The following is a 22,572-nucleotide window of genomic DNA, read 5'->3' as shown; positions in this document are numbered from 1 at the left end:
CAGACTAGACGATAAGAGATCTCAATCCTTAGATATTATCCTTACTGCCGTTATTAGAACCAGCTAGTACCAACAGGTCAGGGAACATGAAAGCAGTGATTCTTTTTTTCGCATGTGTGGCCGTTGCATCGGGTAAAATAGACAGTGACTTTTAAAATTATAATTGAAGTTTTTCCAAGTGATGCAATTTGAAAATCTTTACTCTTTCCTTATTCTTTGTAATAACATATTTTCCGCAGACCCTGAAACGTACGCACCGTACAGTTCCGTGCAAGAAACACAAAAGGAGCCGTACCGTGCTAAAAAGCTTGCACTGACAGTTTATGCAAGACCCGCCCCAAAACGACCAAAAAAGCGTACCGTGCCGTGCAATTTCCATATACATGTATATCGCGTAATTGACCATTATCGTTCAATGAAGGACGGAGATTATCGCTGACTAATGGTACGGTTTGTTTTGTGAACGGTATACGGTTCGTTTTTTGCATGGAATGGTTCGTTTTACAGGTGTAGTAGAACGTTTCAGGGTCTGTTTATTATTTTACCAGTGTAATTTATTCTGAATTTCATATAGATTTATTTTTATTTTAGCCTTTAAGCTGGAAAATGGTTAAGTATCATTTACCTATTCATTTATCATATCTAAATATATACATTATAAATAATAAATAAAAGAAACCAAAAAGCACTGATAATACTAGTACTAGATATATGTACGTGTTATTCTTGTTAGTTTTTATTTTTAAACTAAGTGATTGTCCTACCGTGATATACTTTTACAATGAGATAAATGTATATAGTAATCTTTGTTATATTGAAGAAACTTTAAATACCCCACTAATTACAATCTGAGAAATATGATTTCTTTCGTTTGAGGGACGAATTAGACAGAAATCAATTTCTACTTGGTATAATAATGAATTAATTATCCGGATATATAAGGTTTTCATTCGAATACCTGTTTGTGTCACCTGGTTCTTAAGAACCGGTTTATTAGCAAGGCTATATAAAGAATTACTCGGGTGTTAAATACCAGTTTAGGACGACACGTACAGCGGAAAGTTTAAATTCGGCATGCAGAACGAGGAGATGTCGGGCGGGGCTCAGGCAGACATGCTACAAGCCATTCTCAACAAAATGAATGAACAGAAAATGGACATGGAGAATACTATGGCAATGCAACTTGATAATTTTAAAAGAGAATTACAGGGAGCAACTTCCTCCGTATCGTCTGAAGTGAAGAAGTTAAAGTCAGAACAAGCGATAGTCTGTAAACATCCAGGTAACAAAGATCAATTTGAACATAACGAGAAGATTATTGATACGTTGACGCAGGCTTCGTGGGCCTTGAATAACAATAAATATGATTATTGCAAGGAACTTATTCATGAATCAGTTGAACTTTGTAATAAACGTAACAAACTTATCAAAATGGCTGATGCATCACTTTGTGGGTGGAGTACAGTGAAAAATTATGTAACCAATCCATTGGCTGATGATTCCGATGACGAAAAACGAATGTTTAAAGCGGAAAATAAAGCAATGAAAGAAAAGAAAGAAAAGGAGAAGCAAAAAGAAAAACTGAAATCTAAGAGTAGCTATTCTAATGTTAGGAGCAGTGCTCTTTATTTTCCTTTTCCAGCTAGACAGTCTTTTCGTGGCCCAACGCCCTTTGGCTTCCCCATCATGCCAGCTGCATCCAGATTTCCCATTGGCTGTTTCCACTGCGGAAAACCCAATCACCAAAGAAAAGAATGCCCAGAGCTTAAGTCCGCTAAATAGAGAGGCTAAACATTCTAAAGAATCATCTTTGATAAAAGATAAGTATTATGATGGAAAAAGTTGTGTTGATGAGTTTAACGAATGCTATGAGTATAAAGAAGGTGGCAAAGTCTCTGTTAGAGGGCGATTAAAATCAAATATTGAATTTTGGAAATGCATTGATGCTTGTCATTATATCATAGATACTATTCAGGGTGGTTATAAAATACCTTTTTATTCTTTACCACAGCAGAGCTTTTCGCATAATAATAAATCTGCTTTACAGGAAGATGTTTTCGTGCAGGGAGCAATAATGGAGCTATTAGAAAACGGTTTGATATCCGAACAAAATACAGAGTTTTTGGTTACTAATCCTCTTTCTGTTTCAGTGAACTCCAGTGGGAAAAGAAGGCTTATATTAGATTTAAGGGAAGTTAATAAGCATGTATGGAAACAGTCTGTGAAATATGACGATATAAGAACCGCTCTTATGTATACAAATAAAAATAGTTGGTGTTTTAAATTTGACATCACAAGTGCATATCACCATATAGATATTTTTCCTGACCATAGAAAATATTTAGGATTTTCATGGAAATTTGGTGTTCAAGATCGATATTTCTGTTTTAATGTTTTGCCATTTGGTCTCACATCTGCGCCATATATTTTTTACTAAACTCACACGACCCTTAGTTAAGAAAGCGTAGAGAAGGTAAAACTGTACTTATGTATTTAGATGATGGGTTTGGCTGCCATAGTAAGTATGACGAAGCATGCAAAATATCCAAAGAGGTACGGCATGATTTAGTTTGTTCAGGTTTTGTGCCTAAAGTGGAAAAGTCCATGTGGATCCCTTGTCAAGTTATCGAGTATCTTGGTGTTGTTTTGGATTGTAATATGGGGAAAATTTACATTCCTGAAAAGCGTGTATTTAAGATTCAAAAAACAATTTTCAAAATTGAGCATTTTATGAACCAGAATTGCAGAATAAAGGTAAGACGACTAGCAAGTTTAGTTGGACAAATCATATTTATGTCTGTTGTTATCGGAAGTGTAGCCCAGTTAATGACCAAATGTCTTAGTATTGACATTGTGTCTGCTCCAACATGGAATAGCATGGTTTTAATTTCTGAGGAAAGTAAAAAACATAAGTTTCTGGAAATCGTCTTTAGATATGTTGAATAGAAGGGATATGAAAGTTAAACCAAGTTCTAATCTGGTAGTGTACACAGATGCAAGTGATACTGGTTATGGCGGTTATTGCGTATGGACAGGTAAAAATGTTTCTCATGGTTTATGGGAAGAATCTGAGAGAATTATGAGTTCCACATGGAGAGAATTGGCCGCGGTGGATAGAGTTCTTCGGTCATTTGTACAATTTCTCAAAGGTGAGAATATAAAATGGTTTACAGACAACGCAACTGTTGTTTCCATTGTTCAAAAAGGGAGTATGAAAAATAACTTACAAGATCTTGCAATGAACATTTTTCAAATTTGTTTAGAATATAAGATTGGTATTGAAATTGAATGAATACCAAGAGAACTCAATGAGCAAGCAGATTATTTGAGCAGAATTGTCGACTTTGATGATTGGGGTATCGTGAAAACTGTTTTTGATGACCTATCACGGGAATGGGGTCCGTATGATATTGATTTATTTGCTTGTGATTACAATGCAAAGGTAGATAAATTTTGTTCCAGGTATTGGAATCCTTTTACGTATGCAGTTGATGCATTTACTATTAATTGGACAGGTTTGAATGCATGGATCGTACCGCCATTTTATCTTATTCCAAGAGTTTTGGAGAATTTGAACGAATGCAAAGGATATGGAACATTAGTAGTTCCGCTATGGGAATCATCAGCCTTTTGGCCAATTTTAATTTCTGAAGTTTGCAGGTCACATATTGTAGATTTGAAGGATCTTCCAGTAGTAAAGGAGTTTTACACAGGTGGTAAACTCGGATCTGGTAATTTTGGTAAAGAAGATTTAAAGTTTAGAATGCTTGCATTTGTTTTTGATTTCAGAGTTTGATTTCAAAATTGTTTTCCGGCAGTTTTAAATTCTTCAAAATAAACAAATTTATTGATTAATTGGGAATTATTTCCAATAAACTTGTATGAGAAATATCAGGCAATTTGCGCTATGTTGTAATAGAGATAAATATTTTATCACTATGGATTTTACTGAAGTTTCTTTCACCACATTTGTGGTTTGCCATTTGGCAAATTTGGTTTTTTATCAAACTGATATCTTCATTTCTGAAGAAAAAGTGCTGAATATCTTAATTAAGCTGATATGTAGATATAAATATATGTATTTTTATACATATCCGGTAGATAATTTCAAAGCGAACAAATATTTATTGGTGTTCCTTTACAAATTTGTTTTTTCAGGTATTTGAAAGAGATTTGATTCAGTTGCCTTCAAAGTTGCGTGAAAAGGTGTATGCACTTCCTGGGATTATGCAAGCGTCACGAGCGGATTCAACTTTAAACAAATATTGTAACAGTTTCCTGAGATTTAAGAAGTGGGCAAAAGAACAAGGAATCGAGGAAAGTGAATTATTTCCTTCAAAACCTTTACATGTATCTATTTATTTAGCATGCTTGGTTCAACGGGCAAAATCTCCATCCCCTATTGTTGACGCATTCTATGGAATCAAATGGGCTCATGATCTTGTGGGATTCAATTCTCCGACTGATAATCAGTTAGTTAAAAACATTATGGAAGGTGGGAAACGTATAGTGGCAAAACCTGTTCAAAAGAAAGAACCAATAACTGTTGAAAATTTACGTTGTATGTATTTGAAACTGTTTGAATGTAATAATCTTTATAACCAAAGAATCATTTATATGGTCTTGTTGGCATTCGCTGGATTTTTACGTAGCAGCGAACTCATAAATATCAAGAGATCTGATATTCAATTTTTACCTGATCATATTGAAATATTCATCGAGACTAGTAAGACTGATATCTACAGAGACGGTACAAGAGCTGTTATAGCAAGAACATTTTCATATATGTGTCCTGTTTCTAATTTTGAATTGTATCTTCGTTTAGCTGGGATTCAAGACGATTCAGAGGAATGTGTATTTTGTGCTATTTCGAAATCGGGAAGTGGTTACCGGTTGCGTAATCGTGAAAAGCCTCTGTCTTACACCAGGGTTCGTGAATTATTCATCGAAGCATTTACAGGAATTGTAGATAACATCAAAGTTTATGGACTTCACAGTTTGCGGTCAGGTGGAGCGACTGCGTCGGCAGTGAGGGGAATTCCGGACAGGATATTCAAGAGACATGGACGTTGGCGTTCGGAATCTGCTAAGGATGGATATGTCCAGGATCCGCTTAGTGAACGTCTAAGTGTTTCCAAAGAATTTGGTTTATAATAGTTGTAATCATGTTGTTTATTGATTATATTATCTTTTTGTATTGATTTTTCTGAATATATATGAAGTTGGATTACTTATTATATCCTATATTAATAGTAGCATTAGTTCCCCGTTCTTTATATTTACATAACTGCAGAGTGTCGTTGCTAATTCCACACAATGTGTTGTTATTTACTAGTATCATAGTATTCAGCTTTCATTTGGAAAGTAATGAATGGATTTAAAGGAGAAAGGTACAGTTTATCACTACACAAATATGTAATCAGTGGGGTTTTAAACTTGTATCAATATAATAATTACTATATACATTTATCTCATTGTGCATGCATGCATATAACAGTATAAAGGATTGAGGGTTAATCAATCAAATTAAAACTTGACATGACAAATCTCTCTTCCATGACAAGCTGATGAATGAACCTCTTTTTGACCGCATTCGTGTTTGGTTGATTCAATAATAATAAATATCAGTATCTTGATTTTTAGCTAAGCGAGCAGCACACACCGGTGACTGTCCAGTAACAGATTCGAACGTTTTCGGATTTTGCATGTATGACCCTGACAAGAACTGTCTTCAAGATAGCGAGTGCGGACCAAGTAAGAAGGGCTACCTGATTTCTAACTACAAATCTTTACTTATCACATTTATGTTTATGCATCTACGTTGTATAAGACTACATGTAAAACTTAATATTGAATAACTATTTACTTATTAGAATGTTTATTCGTCCATTTTTGAATGCTCGGTCAAAACAATTAAACTGGAAATCCCATACATTCTATCACGCAGTATTTTAGGGTTTTCAATTATCAACATCATGTATAAATGCATTGATTATCGATTTTTAATGACTATTGCTTATGAAATATTAGAGGTTTTTTGGCTCGTAGTAAGCATGGGTATCAAAAAAGTTTGTTTATATTCCATTGTCAATTAAAACTGCCAAATATGATAAGACTAAATATATTTCAAAATTATAAAATTAAAGAGTTTTCTGTTTATAATAATGTTTTATCTCTTTTCAGCTGAGAAATGTTGTCCAAGTGGTTGCAACAAAGTTTGCATGACAGCCGTTCACCATCAACTTCTTTTATCTTAAATCACTGTTTTCGTGCATAAGGAACGTATATAAATGTATAAAAAAAAAAAGAGTTATTATATTTGATTTGTTTATAGTGATTTTGCAGTCAAAATTTACAAACATCGATGCATTTATTGTATGCATAAAAAGAGTAAATACTTATGGTATAAGCAGATATCACACATCATACAATCAATAATCACAAGCCTCCTTCAAGAATCCGATGTACATTATTAACTATAAGTTGAATAAAAGTTCCATAGAGATCTCTCTTTCTTTTTTCTGCAAATACAATTATTATTTTAATACAATATGACATTAATTCAACGTTATGATAACAAAGAAACAAAACATCTAAATGTATGTCTCATTTCCATTCAACTTTATAATAATTTCCTCATTTAATGTGTTTCACAATAAATGCACCCACTGTCGCGACACCTACTAAAAGAGCTGCTCCGCTGAACATGGCAACACCCTCATCATTTTTTTTGATCACCTCCTTCCGTTTTGCCATCGTGTTTTCAAACCAACATACACCTGACTGATTTGCTCTTCAAGTTGAGTTTCACATTCAAATAAATGTCCCAACAATTGTATTCCAGGATATTTTCTCAGTCTTTCTTTAGCTTGGATACACAAAATTTTATGAGTGTTCTCAAAACCTTCATCAGATGGCACTGACATTTTATTTTTCGGGAAAACCTGAACATAAATCAAAAATACATTTCAAAACTTGCACAGTTTTAGGTCTTATTTCAATAACTTATTTACTATTGTTTTGCATATATAAATTGAAGCTCTTTATAACAATAGGCCCATGGGATAATCGCCAAGTTGAGTGAAAAAATGCATAGTAAATTCAGCTTTATTGGATCATAGCCAAAATATGTCTAGTAAAAAAAGAACTTGATAAAACATTAACAACATATCTGTGAGCCAATGCTCACTAGTGATACCCCCTCTCTGATGTGAATATGCAAAGTAAGTAAAGTAGAAATTTAACAGAAAGTTGGCATCCGATTGGTACAAAAATATATCCCACGAGATGACATGCCTACACAAATAATGTGTTAAAATTTCAAGCATCTGCGATAAATAGTTGCTGAGAAATCTCCTAGGGATCATTAATTCTACATAAAAATTTAACCCCCCTCCCCGTCCATTGGGGCTACCCCTGGGAATCATGACTTGAACAATTTTGAATATACTGTAACTGTGGATGCTTTTACATAAGTTACAGAATTCTGGGCGATTAGTTTTTTAAATTGAGAAGAAGATTAACAAATATATATTCCTTTGTATTTGACCTCCCATCATGGCCAGACCATATCCAATTGATCATAATTTGAGTGAATTTGAATCTAAACTATCTAAGATGCTATAACACAAGTTCCAGCTTTTCTGGCCTAATGGTTTTCAAGAAGAGTTAAGAACAATATTCTCCCCCTAAGCTTGGAGGGCCCTTTTATTTTACTTATTTTATCCCCTTTGCCATATAAAGCTTTGTGACAAGTTTGGTCAAATGGTTCTGGAAAAGTAGAAAATGTAAAAAGTTTACAGACGGACTGACAGACAGTTGGAGAAACCCCAAACAAAAAGAGATCAGAAAAGCTCTCAGGCTTTCATCTCAAGTGAGCTCTAAATCAATAAATACAAAAATAAATTGTCTCATGCATTGATAACAAGAGGCCAATTGGCCTTAACGGTCACCTGAGTAGCATATAAACCATACACAAACTTGTCGAGGAGTCTTATATATGCATTTAATTAATTAAGTTTTATTCTGGAGTACAAAAATTATAAATTTGTAATGACGACCACCTCTCTGCCTGAAATCTTTCAAAAAGAAGTGTGAAACCTATAGTTTTGGCGAAAAACTCGAAGATCTGGCCCCGGGGCCATAAAACTTAGACGAGCTTACTTTTGATCTAAGTCTCACTTTGACAAAAGAAACATATAGTGGAAAAGTGAGACTGAGATCAAAAGTGAGCTCGTCTAAGTTCTATGGCCCCGGGGCCTGGTCTACAAAATCATGAATTCAGTTTTTCAAGTTTTTATAAGATCAAAAAACACTTTTACTATAAGGCCATATTGGCCCCACTCTAGAGCCTGAACCACTGACCCAGAGGTCATGAATATTCCATTTTAATAGAGGGCTTCATGGACATCGTAATCATGCATTTAGTTTTTCACAAATATATATGGTAGTGGAGAAGAAGATTTTCTAAGATTTAATACATTTTTACTATATGGCCATATTGGCCCCACCACAAAGCCTGAACCACTGACCCAGATGTCATGAATTTTACAATTTTGGTAGAGGGTCTCATGGACATCATAACCAGGTATTTAGTTTTTAGCTCACCTGAGCTTTTCTGATCACATTTTGTCTGTCGTGCGTTTGTCTGTCCGTCATTCTGTCCGTAATTTTTCATATTTTCAACATCTTCTCAAGAACTGCTAGGCCAATTTCAACCAAACATGGCACAAATCATCCTTAGGCTAAGCGGAAAATTAGTGGCCACACCCTTTTTCAATGGGAGATAATTAGAAATTTATGAAAATTTTTGAGAAATTTAAAAACAACTTCTAAAAAACCATTAAGCCAGGAAAGCCTACACTTGTGTAGATTCAAAGTTGTGAAAATCATGACTTCTTCAAAAATCTACCTCTAAAAACTAATCATCCAGGAAAGCTGAAACTTGTATGGAAGCATCCTCAGGTAGTGAAAATTCAAAGTTGTGAAAATAATGACCCCCGGGGTAGGGTGGGGCCATATTGGGGGGTGTTAAATTTTTACATAGGAATATATTCAGTAAACCTTTAAATATCTTCTCAGAAACTAATCATCCAGGAAAGCTGACACTTGTGTGGAAGCATCCTCAGGTAGTGAAGATTCAAAATTGTGAAAATCATGACCCCCAGGGGTAGGATGGGGCCATATTTGGGGGGAGGGTTGTTATAGTTTTACATAGGAATATATAGAGTAAATCTTTAAGTATCGTCTCAGAAACTAATCAGCTAGGAAAGCTGAAACTTGTGTGGAAGCATCCTCATGTAGTGTAGATTCAAAATTTTGAAAATCATGATCCCTGGGGTTAGGGTGGAGCCACAATGGAGGGTCGAAGTTTTACATAGGAATATAAAGAGTAAATCTTTAAAAATCTTCTTCTCAAACACTAATCAGCCAGGAAAGCTGAAACTTGTGTGGAAGCATCCTCAGGAAGTGTAGAATCAAAATTGTGAAAATCATGATCCCCAGGGGTAGGGTGGGGTCACAATGGGGGTCCAATTTAACATAGGTATATATAGGGGTATGGTTGGGCCACAATTAGGGGGGGGTCAAAGTTTTACATAGGAATATGTAGAGTAAATCATTAAAAATCTTCTTCTCAGAAACTAATCATCCAGGAAAGCTGACACTTGTGTGGAGACATCATCAGGTAGTGTGGATTCAAAGTTGTGAAAATCATGACCCCCGGGGTAGGGTGGGGCCATATTGGGGGGTGCTAAAGTTTTACATAGGAATAAATTGAGTAAACCTCTAAATATCTTCTCAGAAACTAATAATCCAGGAAAGCTGAAACTTGTGTGGAAGCATCCTTAGGTGGTGATTATTCAAAATTGTGAAAATCACGATTCCGGGGGGAAGGGTGGAGCCACAATGGAGGGTCGAAATTTTTCCTAGGAATATAGAGTAAATCTTTAAAAATCTTCTTCTCAAAAACTAATCAGCCAGGAAAGCTGAAACTTGTGTGGAAGCATCCTCAGGTAGTGTAGATTCACAGTTGTGAAAATCATGCCCCCGGGGGTAGGGTGGGGCTGCAATGGGGAGTCAAAGTATAACATACGAATATAATGAGTAAATCTTTAAAAATCTACTTCTCAGAAACTAATCATCCAGGAAAGCTGACACTTGTGTGGAAGCATCCTCAGGTAGTGTGGATTCAAAGTTGTGAAAATCATGACCCCCGGGGGTAGGGTGTGGCCATATTTGGGGGGAGGGTTGTTATAGTTTTACATAGGAATATATAGAGTAAATCTTTAAGTATCGTCTCAGAAACTAATCAGCTAGGAAAGCTGAAACTTGTGTGGAAGCATCCTCAGGTAGTGTAGATTCAAAATTTTGAAAATCATGATCCCTGGGGGTAGGGTGGAGCCACAATGGAGGGTCGAAGTTTTACATAGGAATATAAAGAGTAAATCTTTAAAAATCTTCTTCTCAAAAACTAATCAGCCAGGAAAGCTGAAACTTGTGTGGAAGCATCCTCATGAAGTGTAGAATCAAAATTGTGAAAATCATGATCCCCAGGGGTAGGGTCGGGTCACAATGGGGGTCCAATTTAACATAGAAATATATAGGGGTATGGTTGGGCCACAATTGGGGGGGGGGGTCAAAGTTTTACATAGGAATATGTAGAGTAAATCATTAAAAATCTTCATCTCATAAACTTATCAGCCAGATGATTCTTTATTATTGTTAAGACTTTGGCCCAAGGACAATTCTTCGGCCTCACAAGCAGGTTCAGAGTTTGATATAAGTTTATATCCCATATATAAACAAATATAAAGGATATTTTTGAGAACTACAATACTCAACACGTGATATGACTATAAAATCATCCTGTTAGAAAAGGGACTAATGATTATAAACATCAGAATATCCAGACGGAAAAATGGATTTTATTTATACAGGATCTACATCTATTGTACATTGTCCAGATAGTTTGTATAAAGACTCCATTAAGCTGATTTTATCCTATTGTTCCTCAGGTGAGCGATGTGGCCTATGGGCCTCTTGTTAACAAATATTTATGGGAGTAGAGAAGAAGACTAAGATTTAATACATTTTAACTATATGACCATATTGGCCCCACCGTAGAGTCGGAACCCCTGACATGGGGTCATGAATTTTACAATTTTAGTAGAGAGCTTCGTGTTCATCATAATCATGCATTTAGTTTTTAACAAATATATATGGGAGTAGAGAAGACGATTTTCTAAGATTTAATACATTTTTACATTATGGCCATATTGGCCCCACTCTAGAGCAAAAACCGCTGACCCAGGGTCCATGAATTTCACAATTTTGGTAGAGGGCTTCATGGACATCATAAATATGCAACCAGTTTTTTCCTCACATGTGTGGGAGTAGAGAGGAAGACTTTTGAAAATTTGGCTTTTTTTAAAATTTGCATATTTGGCCCCACAAGTGGCGCCAATGGGTGGTAGAGCCATGAATATCACAATTTAGATTCCTTTTACCATAGAGATGCCTCACACCAAATATGGTAATAATCAGCCTTGTTGTTTTTAAGAAGTTAAAAATGTAAATTGTTAACGCATGACGCACGTCGCACAACGGCGGACGAAAACGGATAGCAATTGACCTAATAAAAACAAGAGGCTCATGGGCCTTATTGGTCTCCAAAGTAACTGCAGTTTGGCTTTTGATATGTGTATTCATGTGCATTATAATTACAGGGCTAATAATGAAATCATATTTAATATCAAGGATTGTTTAATCCAATAAACCTCTGAAATTCTAAAACAAGGTTGAATGTACACTACCTGAGGATGCTTCCATATAAGTTACAGATTTTCTGGCCCAATATTTTTTAGAAGTTTTTTGAAAAATACCAACAAACTAGAGATGAGCTCGTTGCGAGCACCAATTAGGACTTCCGTCCTAGCTGCGTAATACTTGTGACGTAGTACAAAAAATTGATATCTGACAATGGTACACTATTAGCTGTATAAACACTGATTAAAAGAAACAAAGAACTATACTTCATGTATATATTAAGCAAATACAGATCTTTAAAAGTTGTCTTGTAGTTTGATCATCCAATGTTGTTTTTTGCATGTGCATCTTATTTTGAGAAACTTATCTAATCATCATAATTGACTAAATATAGACAGAATATGGATGACGATTATATTCACACAATGGGTATGTTCGGTATGAAGATAAAAACACCAAACATTTTACACGTATTTTTTATCGAACGCAAGCACCAATGAATCTTTTAGTTATTATGCGGAGAACCTGGAAATTTTACATGGTGTTTTGAAGAATAATTTTGTTTTTCGAGGAGGGGTATCATGCACGGATCAGAACATTTTTCTGGAGGTGGGGGTTGAAGGTCTGATGGTTATTTGAGTTGGCCTGGGGATGTCCGAGGCATATTTTTGGTAATTTAATCATGTACATGTAAATGAAATGAAAGAAATTTTGCAGGGCTGGGGTGGGGAGGGATCTGGAACACCCCCCCCCCCCACCCCCTTCCCTAGATCTGCGCATGATAAGGGGAAGACCGATGCCGGTAACTTTAACTATTTTTATTTAATTAATCATTTTCAAAATTATCGCAATGCTAATAATACCTTACAACACAGTTTTTAAAAAACTTAAAATAAGAACCATCTAGTCTTGATGAGTATTCAGCCAACATGCGTACGCGTATGAAAGAAACGGCAATATTCAAGAAATTCGGATGGACTATCTGGGTCCTAGGTCCGATTCTTTTTCAGACTAAGAGCTAAAGACCTGCAGTTGGAGATTGTCAAACTCTTATTGATTATGTCTATTTATTTTGTCTCAAAGAATCATTTCTTTTTATTCAATGAGGTTTTACCTTAAAAAAAAATCGGGCACAATTTTCAATGTAAGCATTTTACAATTTAATGGTCTAATAAAATTGTGTATGAAGTTTCATGATACAACTCATCATTGCTCTGCCAGACATCATTAAAGTTAAACCCATCTGAAAAAGAAGTCGTTAAATTTTACTAAAAGGGGAATAATTCAAAACCGGATGAAGATTTTCATCAAGTAAAATAAAAATGAAACGACAACATCGCATGGCATGTTATCAGACTTGAAAATTTCAAAACAATCCGTGAACAAACAAGCGAGATAGTAAGCATCAAAGTTGGCGTCTAGAAGAAAAAAAAAAGAAATCTGAAAATTTACGCTGACAAACAACGGACTTTTGATCAGAAAAGCTCACTTGAGCTTTCAACTCAGGTGAGCTTAAAATTACAAAAAAAAAAACGATTTTCTTTTACATTTCAGCGATGGAAGGATAACCAATAAGTTAACTTTTTGCCAAATTAAAACGAAATGGACCAGATAGATTTTATGCTATCCGCCCTCATAATTTGGTCCTATAAACGTGTCATGCCAGCCATTTTACATAAAGAATTGTAAAGAATAAAAGGATGTTTACGAATCAAATTTAATTTATTTGTTATAGATAAAAAAATACCTAATTTCCACTGACACATAATAGAAAAGGATCACGTATACATGTATGTTTTTATTTTTAACATTATATTTTTGATTTTAATTATTGACGCTGCAAAAAAATGCACGACTTTTATTTTTGACAATTGTTACGTCAAAGTCTCAACTGACGTCATCGTAAGGCGTTGACTGTTATGTCATTATTGTGGATAACGTTGATTTTGAAGAAGCGGTGAAATGATTAAAATACTTTGAACATTACTCTAAAGATTCAATACAAAATTTTTTTTTATGATAAGTACTTTTTAAAAATAAATGTAACATACATATAATAACCTGTATATTTTACTTTGCATTTGCGTTTACAACAGTAATGCGCGTTACTGCAAAGAGGGCACAAAATTTTAAACGCTTGGTGCTAGACCATTATGACATCATTATTACTTATTAGGTTTGTTACTGACTGTTTAAAAAAAATTGTGGGGTCGGTAAAGTCCATAGAAGGCGAGGCGAAGCCGAGCCTTCTATGGACTTTACCGACCCCACAAATTTCTTTAAACAGTCAGTAACAAACCTAATAAGTGTTTTGTTTTGTCGAGGACCTAAAGTTTGATATGTAAACAAACGTTTGTGTAGAAAATCAGTTCAAATAACGTTACGTCCGCCATGTTGCCCTATAAATTTTGACGCTTGCCTTTTAAAGAAATTTGTAAGGCAGCCACGTGACGCGTTTCATCCAATGACGTCGCGACATTCTAGTCCGAGGCAAAACAAAATTGATTTGATGAACCTTTTCCCATATTTTACGGCTTTAAAGGAATTACGTAGAAAATAAAACAGTATTTTGACATTCTATATTTTATCACGGGAAAAGTAATCACGGTGCCTATATTTTATTTGACATCATTTTAAAGAGTAGGTCAAGAGCTTGTTTAATGCTGTTTTTGGAGAGACTGTAGGCATTCTAGATATATTTCATTAGTCAAAAATGGACAAAACTCTGATATTAGTTACTTTTATCCTTCATATTTAATAAAAAATGATTGTTTAAAACATGATTTTTTTATTGTGTTTACAAAGAAATTAAGCCTCTAGTAGGTACACCCTATGAAACAAAGATATTGTTATGAAGCATCATTAAAAGAGTTTATATCTTGAATTTCAGACACCTTTCATTTACTTGATCTTGACCTTAAGTTGATCTGTTTAGTTTATTGTTGAGCATGGATACGTTTGTGATCGGACATCAAAGGAATTGTATGAATCATGAAAAGTACACAAATATCACGCCCGTTTCTTATTTATAATATTGTCTATATTTGTATGTGTCGAATTGTTTGATTATTGAATTCTTCTGCCTTTTAACGACTGAAGTCTTTAAATGAATCAGTAAATATTATTTGTGTAGTAATTTATCGCTGTATGAAGTCATTAAAAAGACAACAACAAAAACGGACCTGCTCAAGAATGTGTACTTTATAATTAAATTCTACGGATTAAATTCTTATCAAAATAATGTTTTATGTGTAATACAAGTTTTGTTCCACGGTTTTTTTTAAATTTTGCTGTGACTGGCAAAGATCGATCCTTTCATTTTGGAGTTCCAAATGAAAATGAATGAAAAGACTGAACAATAAGTAAACGCTGAACGAACGGTGAACGCACAGTGTGAGCGAACGGAGCGGAGCGGAGAACACAAGTGAAAGCCAATGAACGCACCAAAAAATGAAAAAAGAGAATGTTTCAGGGACTGTTCCCTATATAATTTTTTAGAGCCCTACCCTAACACCAGAATCCTCTGACCCCGGGGCCAGAAATTTCATAATTTTGGAAGAAGCACTCTTCCTCATCATAACTATGTACATAATTTATCTGATTAATACACCGGTACAGAGGAAAAGATTTCCAAAGAACTACCGCAATCATATAGAGCCCCACCCTAACACAAGAATCCTTGGCCCAGGGGCCATGAATTTCACAATTTTAGAAGAAGCATTCTTCCTCATCATGACTTTGTACTTAGTTCATGGGCTTAATATATGGGAGCAGAGAAGATTTTCAAAGAATTTATGCATTTCCTCTATATATTCATTAGAGCCCCATCCTTACACAAGAACCCTTAACCAAGGGGCCATGAATTTCACAATTTTAGAAGAGGCATTATTACTCAACATAACTATGTATTTAGTTCATCTGTTTAATATCTAGGAGCAAACGAGAATATTTTTGAAGAATTTTAAATGCATTTTCTCTATATAATCATTAGAGTCCCATCCTAACAAGAACCCCTGAACCAGGGGCCATGAAACTCAAAATTTTAAAGGAGGCATTCTTCCTTATCATAACAATGTACTTAGTTCATTGGCTAAATACCCAAGAGCAGAGGAGAGGATTTTAAAAGAATTAGTGCATTTTCACTGTATAGTCATTAGAGCCCCACCCTTGTGCCAGAACCCCACACCAAGGGGCCATGGATTTCACAATTTTGGTAGAGAGCTCAATGCTTATTACAATCATGCCAGCACTTTGACTGCTTGATGTTCAAAGATAATGAAAGATTGCATTAATTTTGATGGTTTTAGCCCCAACCCTAAGGTCCCAGAGGAGCAGGGGTAATGATTTTCACAATTTAAACTCCCTTTCACCAATAGATGCCATTTGCCAAATTTGATTGAAATTGGTTCAGTGGTTCAAAAGTTTACAACCGAAGAACAACAACAGACAAAAACAGATAGCAATAGGTTACCCGAGTAACTTAATTAGGTGACCGAAAAATAGTATACCTTAATCATCTCATGTTTATACCAATTTAGTGCTGCTCTGATGCCCCTTTGTCTATGAACTGCTGCCATTGCCTGAAAAAAATATTACAAGTCAATTATCACTTTCAGGGTGCACATCAATATTTTTTTGCAAATTTAATTTTTATATACAAATGCATAAAACATAAACAACTATTAAAGCAGTATCATGTAACAATCAACATCTGATAATTATAAAGGCAAAACGATATGTAATTAGCAATTTTATGCATGATTTGTATATCAACTATGCTATTATAAAAAAGCTATTCGTTGGCGATTTTTTGAAAACGGAGGAAAAAGTATGAATTTAATGTTTACTTATTGTGGCAATCTCGAAGTTCTCCCGTATGTCCCTTTTTGGTTTATATACTTATAGTTTACAAATGCAAAATACAGAATATTAAATTGACCCTTGTATCTAATATATCTTTGGAATTAGATGCTTCAAGCTATGATATACAAAATCGTAAGCAACAACTTCTTTCTATTTCTTACTGTTTTCGAGATATTCGGCTTCAAACTTTGAAAAAGGGGGATGAAAAAAGTAAAAATAAACAACAAATTTTGGAATGAAGCATGATAGATGTTAAAATTGTCATAATCGTCATATATTTTAAGTTTCGTTTAAAACTTCCGGTTTATAAGCTGATAAAAAATTGTCTATGGGAGTTTTAATATTAAACTAAATTCACGCATGTCAAATTTTCTCAAACAGTTTTTAAGCAAAAATTTTTATATTTCATATTCATATTCTGGAACTTAATGCACAGACTGGAAAAGGTTCTGAAAACAAAATTCCGGAAAATGAGGGGTTCTGAGGGGTTAATATTCAAAACAGCCCTTTAGCTGTAACTTTTTAATTCAAATTTTCATTTGATTCTTAAAATCTTTTCGGTTTATAGTTCAAAGCAAAGAGTACAATTTCAAAATTATGGGCCACTTTTTGACACCTTAAAGGGGTTTTAAGGGCCTAAATATTAGAATTTTATTAAAGTTTTTTTTGAAAGAGTTATCTCACTTTGCTTAAAGAATGTAGAGCAAATTAAAATACTCTACTCATTCCAAGTGTTGTGTCAGAGAAATAAAGAACTCCTCTAATTTTTTGAAAATGCTACTTATTAAGTTCTGGAGTTATCTTTCTTCTTTTTTTTTTGACATTTGCTACAAGTACCAAGGCGTTGAAGAATTTAGGGGGGGGGGTATGATTTTATTCTGATATTTACAATGACAAAAAAAAAATAGGATGTCAAAAAGCCCTCAATTTTTGTTGAAGACAAAAAAGTTCTAGTTTTATTTGTTTTCATAATGATTTAGTTTTCATTACATAAGAGTTGTGTTCGGTGGATATTTTGATATGTTAGGTATTCTGTATGTTTTTTTCAAAAATTACATTCTTTGCTTATATATGGACACAAGCTGCAATAAAAATTTATGAAACATGAAATTATTTTTCTTTGCAAAAAATAAACAAATTACGACAATTCTTTTAAAAAATGCAGAGTTATCTGTAAGTGTTGTTTCTTTTTTCTTATTTTTTTTCAAATGTATCAGCACTGGAAATGGTGCATGTCCAATTTCCTCCATTAAAAAGAATTAGATGACTGTTAATATCTTTAACAGGTATTTATAACACTGTAGAAGCTAATGATATTTACTTACCTCTAATGCTGTCTCTGGAGAAGGACATTTTTCTTCATTAAAAAAGCTGACGAAAGCCTTTAGAAAATGTAATAAAACAGATGTTAGCTTTAAGATTTTAAAAATAAAAGAGGCGCAGGGGCAAATCACTCAATAATAGGCAGCCATAACTCTGATCAAATCAGCATTACATTATCAAATTCAAAATACTTGACAATTTAATACTGTAGAACTTGCTAATTTTAACCTTTTAGCCACTTTGTTCTTAAGCCGTTATCTGAGTCAGAGAAGATTTTTGCATACCCTCTCCCTTTTTTGTGGCCTTTACCCTATCAGGAGGGGGTTATGATTTAAACAAACTACAATTTGCACAACCTGAAGATGACTCCACCGTCCATTTTCTATAAATAACAACTGCTCTATTTTTTAAAACTGTAAATGCTAATATGAGTACACAAACCAATTTCTATTCTTTAAATTCCAGTTTTTTCAAGTTAACTGTTAATGCATGAGGACATTTGCATCCTTAACAAACATGACTTGAATCAAACAAAACTCCACATGTCACGCAGCCATAAACATTTTGAATTATTGGTATACTGAGCCCGATTTTTTTCCGAAATTTTTTCCCCACACATTTAAAAAAAAAACAAAACATTGGGGCAGACGGGGATGAGAATCTAAAAAATAATTTTATGTGGCCTGAGACAAGGAAGCTTTGCGTCAAATTTTAGCTTTTAATTATTTCCATTACTACAAGACATGACACAGACCGGAATTAAGAATTTTTAAACAATGACCTTATACTTCCTGTATTGACCTTGGGTCAAGGTAATGACACACCCTCAGGTTACAAGCATTCTTTATGTGAATTAGGAACTTCAAATATTTGTCCACAAGAAAGATATAGACGGACATGAATTTTGCACTTTTCTGCCAGTGACCTTGACCTTTCCCAAATGACCTTGGGTCAAAGTCATGTCATACCCTTAGGTCTAAGCAATCTTTGTGTGAAGTAAGAACATTTAATGCTTCTCCATAAGAAATAAATAAACCGGACACGAATTTTGCACTTTTTCTGCCAGTGACCTTGACCTTGCCCAAATGACATTGGGTCAAAGTCATTACACACCCTAAGGTCATAAGCAATCTTTGTGTGAAGTAAGAACTTCCGATGATTCTCCATAGTAAAAATATGGGCAGGACACGAATTTTGCACTTTTCCTGCCAGTGACCTTGACCTTGCCCGACTGACCTTGGTTCAAGGTCATGACACATTCTTAGGTCATAAGCAATCTTTGTGTGAAGTAAGAACATCCAATGTTTCTCCATAAGAAAGATACCGGCCTCAAATTTTGCACAGTGATTCCTGTATATTTGAGAAAAAGGTATGTTACAGTATGGAAAATTTGTATTTACCGTGTTATTTATGTTTTGTTTGGGGGAATTCCTACATTCAGTACTATAAGATCCCCAACTGAATTCTCGTTGGCTGTCCCAAAATAAAACCTATCAAGGTCAGCAAATTCAACTTGAGCTGTTGACTTGCACGAAAAAAAACCGTTGGATGGACTAGGCTTGTCTAAGATATTTTTGGATTAATTTATGCCAGGTTTTCTTTTTATATGCGAACTGTATACATAATCCATGTCAACCCATATTCAGTGAAATGGAGTACCCCATATGCAATATTTTGCCAAAAAAGACTTAGTTCAAAAGCTGGTATTTTTTTCATAAATAATCAGAAATAAAAATCCTAGAAATATGCACACCTCTGATACATGTACAATTAATCTGCAAAAGAATAACTTTTTATCTATACATTGTAACACTGTAGGAATAGTTATCCGTACAATGAGGTTACCCTATATGCAATATTTTGCTAAAAATTGACTAAATTCAAAAGCTGGTATTTTTTTCATAAATTATCAGTAACCAAAATCCTACTAATAGCACACCTCTGATATATGTATAACTAGTCTGCAAAAGAAAAATTTCCTTTCTTGAGAACTGTAGGAGGAGTTATCCGTACAATGAGGTTACCCTATATGCAATATTTTGCCAAAAAATGACAAAGTTCAAAAGCTGGTATTTTTTTCATAAATTATCGAAAATCAAAATCCTAGCAATATGCATACCTCTGATATATGTTTAATTGATCTGCAAAAGAACAACTTCTTATCTTGAAAACTGTAAGAGGAGTTATCCGTAAAATGAGGGTACACTATATGCAATACTTTTCCAAAATGACTAAATTCAAAAGATGGTATTTTTTTCATAAATTATCAGTAACCAAAATCCTACTAATAGCACACCTCTGATATATGTATAACTAATCTGCAAAAGAAAAAATTTCCTATCTTGAGAACTGTAGGAGGAGTTATCCGTATAATGAGGTTACCCTATATGCAATATTTTGCCAAAAATTGACAAAGTTCAAAAGCTGGTATTTTTTTTTCATAAATTATCGAAAATCAAAACCCTAGCAATATGCATACCTCTGATATATGTTTAATTGATCTGCAAAAGAACAACTTATCTTGAAAACTGTAGGAGGAGTTATCCGTAAAATGAGGTTACCCTATTTGCAATATTTTGCCAAAAACTGACAAAGTTCAAAAGCTGGTATTTTTTTCATAAATTATCGAAAATCAAAATCCTTGCAATATGCATACCTCTGATATATGTACAATTGATCTCCAAAAGAACAACTTCCTATCTTGAAAATTGTCGGAGGAGTTATCCGTACAATGAGGGTACCCTATATGCAATATTTTGCCAAAAAAATGACCAAGTTCAAAAGCTGGTATTTTTTTCCTAAATTATCAGTTATCAATTTTAACTTTTTAAAAACAAAAATAAAAACAAATACATTAGTCAACTTTGAAAAAAAAATAGAAAATGTTTTTTATCACATAACTAATAAAATTACAATTCATTACAAAGGACTATATATGATAAGGGCCTAAAATGGCCCCCTAAAATGAACATCATCATTTTACTATCATTCTTTGTTTTCTTAGTACAGATATGTATGTGATGTGTTTACATAATAATCATTTTGGTTCAAGTGCCCACAATTTAGAAATATGACATTGTAAAGACAACCTTTTCCCGCCATTTTTGCATTTTTAGCGTAAAACAGCTTGTTTTCAAGCAGTTTTTCCTTTCGAAAACATAGAGCGCATTATTGAACAAATAAAATATTTTAATCAGAGATGTATCTAGCCAAGACTGATCAGTGACAAAAAAAAATTCCTTGTTCAAGCATGCGCTCTATATTTCCCATTCGTAAATAGATAAGAAAAATGTCAATTTTTGGCTGATTTTGATTGAATTATAGAAATGGCGTCACTTCTGACGTCATATACTGCCAGTGAGTGCAAATAAATCAAATAAATAGATGAAAAATATATTTTATATCAACTCTTCTAAAAAATAAGTGAACATTTTCTTGTACCCAAAACACTTAAAAAATGGCGAATTATGGGGGCCAAATTGAACTCTTATCATATATAGTTCTTTGCTCACCTAATTCTTAAAAAGTTTTGAATTTCAATTGAAAATTTAAGTTTAGAAATATCTTAGGAGTTAACAATTTTTTTGATTTTTTTTCTCTATTCATATGGAAATAAATATTAAAACTATGATTGTGTTTAATTCTTTACATTGTATACTGCTGATAACCACTCTGTCTCTTATTATCAATTTCATCTAAAATTCACAAGGGTCCAAATGACACGGACCGAAAAGATCAGGGGTAGATAAAAGAAAGCACCCATTCACGTTGTGAAAGTAGTTCACTAGTTGGTTTAAAATAACTTTTGGTTGTAGATGTACTTATCGCTCGATTAGGAAGTTTTGTTTCTACAAGATCAAACATTTGTGCATTGTCAATTTTCGATATGGACACAAAATAATTTATTTTGCAGGCTGGTATATTTCATAACCAAATTGAGTATGTAAGCCCAGCTATCGCATGTGTCTCGGTGCTAGTGTGAGACTTATTGTTTTCAATAAAATGTGAACATTTTCAAAGACGGCAACCATTTCGTATCTGCAAACTTGTTTTGTTGACGTACAGTTCTGCTCGAAATTGAAGTATGTCATCTATTTTTCTTCAAACACACAAGAAAACTTTGCACTCATTTGAGTTGTTTGGCTCCTAACAATGTTGGCAACTTCCGGACGTACGATCCCTAGATGGCTTTCGAGCTTCGCTCGACGCCATAAAAAATGAAAATCAAAGGCCGGAACGGCCAAAAAGGCGTTGAACTGACATTTTCTTTTATACTCTGTCCCGAGTTTTTGCTTCCACCACTTTTCACTTCATACTTTGATAAAACTAAATACATGTACCTTTGTGGTCAAACTATGCTCATCCACTAATATGAAAAATGTCCAGATTATCTGTTTTGAAACGCCCCCTTTACCGCTTCAGGTCTCAATACACATCCCAGAATGGGAAGTCTATGAGGATTTTGCATTGCATCAGCCATTAATAAGCCCGGATGACAACGTTGAAAAATTACGCAAGGTGTCCCGAGTACTTGCGAATGGAGAAAAGATGTACAAAACATTTCCCATTATAAATCTCCATAAGAAATTTGTTTTCGTTCCTGTGAACTTTTATAAGAGT

At 34.1% G+C, this 22,572-nt stretch overlaps 2 protein-coding genes and 1 non-coding gene across 4 annotated transcripts in view; 2 read left to right on the top strand and 1 right to left on the bottom strand.

Moving 5' to 3' along the window:
• LOC117692846 (uncharacterized) lies at positions 1-6,315 on the top strand. Its single transcript, XR_010711846.1, has 4 exons — positions 1-132; positions 592-609; positions 5,644-5,754; positions 6,184-6,315. It is a non-coding gene; the product is annotated as an uncharacterized protein (transcript).
• Positions 2,470-5,298, top strand: LOC117688728 (integrase/recombinase xerD homolog). The gene is made up of 2 exons (XM_066078637.1): positions 2,470-3,149; positions 4,159-5,298. The coding sequence occupies exon 2, from the start codon at positions 4,228-4,230 to the stop codon at positions 5,152-5,154; it is 927 nt and encodes a 308-aa protein (XP_065934709.1). The 5' UTR covers positions 2,470-3,149; positions 4,159-4,227; the 3' UTR covers positions 5,155-5,298.
• Positions 6,311-22,572, bottom strand: part of LOC105322843 (atlastin-1) — a 42,378-nt gene continuing 26,116 nt past the window's right edge. For both annotated transcript variants that reach the window (XR_010711843.1, XR_010711845.1), the window contains 3 exons: positions 17,955-18,011; positions 16,275-16,346; positions 6,311-6,944 (listed from right to left, as the gene is read on the bottom strand). The gene's annotated coding sequence lies outside the window, so the exon portion shown is untranslated. The remainder of the gene's footprint in view (positions 6,945-16,274; positions 16,347-17,954; positions 18,012-22,572) is intronic.

Source organism: Magallana gigas, chromosome 3 (genome assembly GCF_963853765.1).
Source record: "Magallana gigas chromosome 3, xbMagGiga1.1, whole genome shotgun sequence".
Lineage (NCBI taxonomy): Eukaryota > Metazoa > Mollusca > Bivalvia > Ostreida > Ostreidae > Magallana > Magallana gigas.
This window is presented reverse-complemented; position numbering and strand designations above follow the sequence as displayed.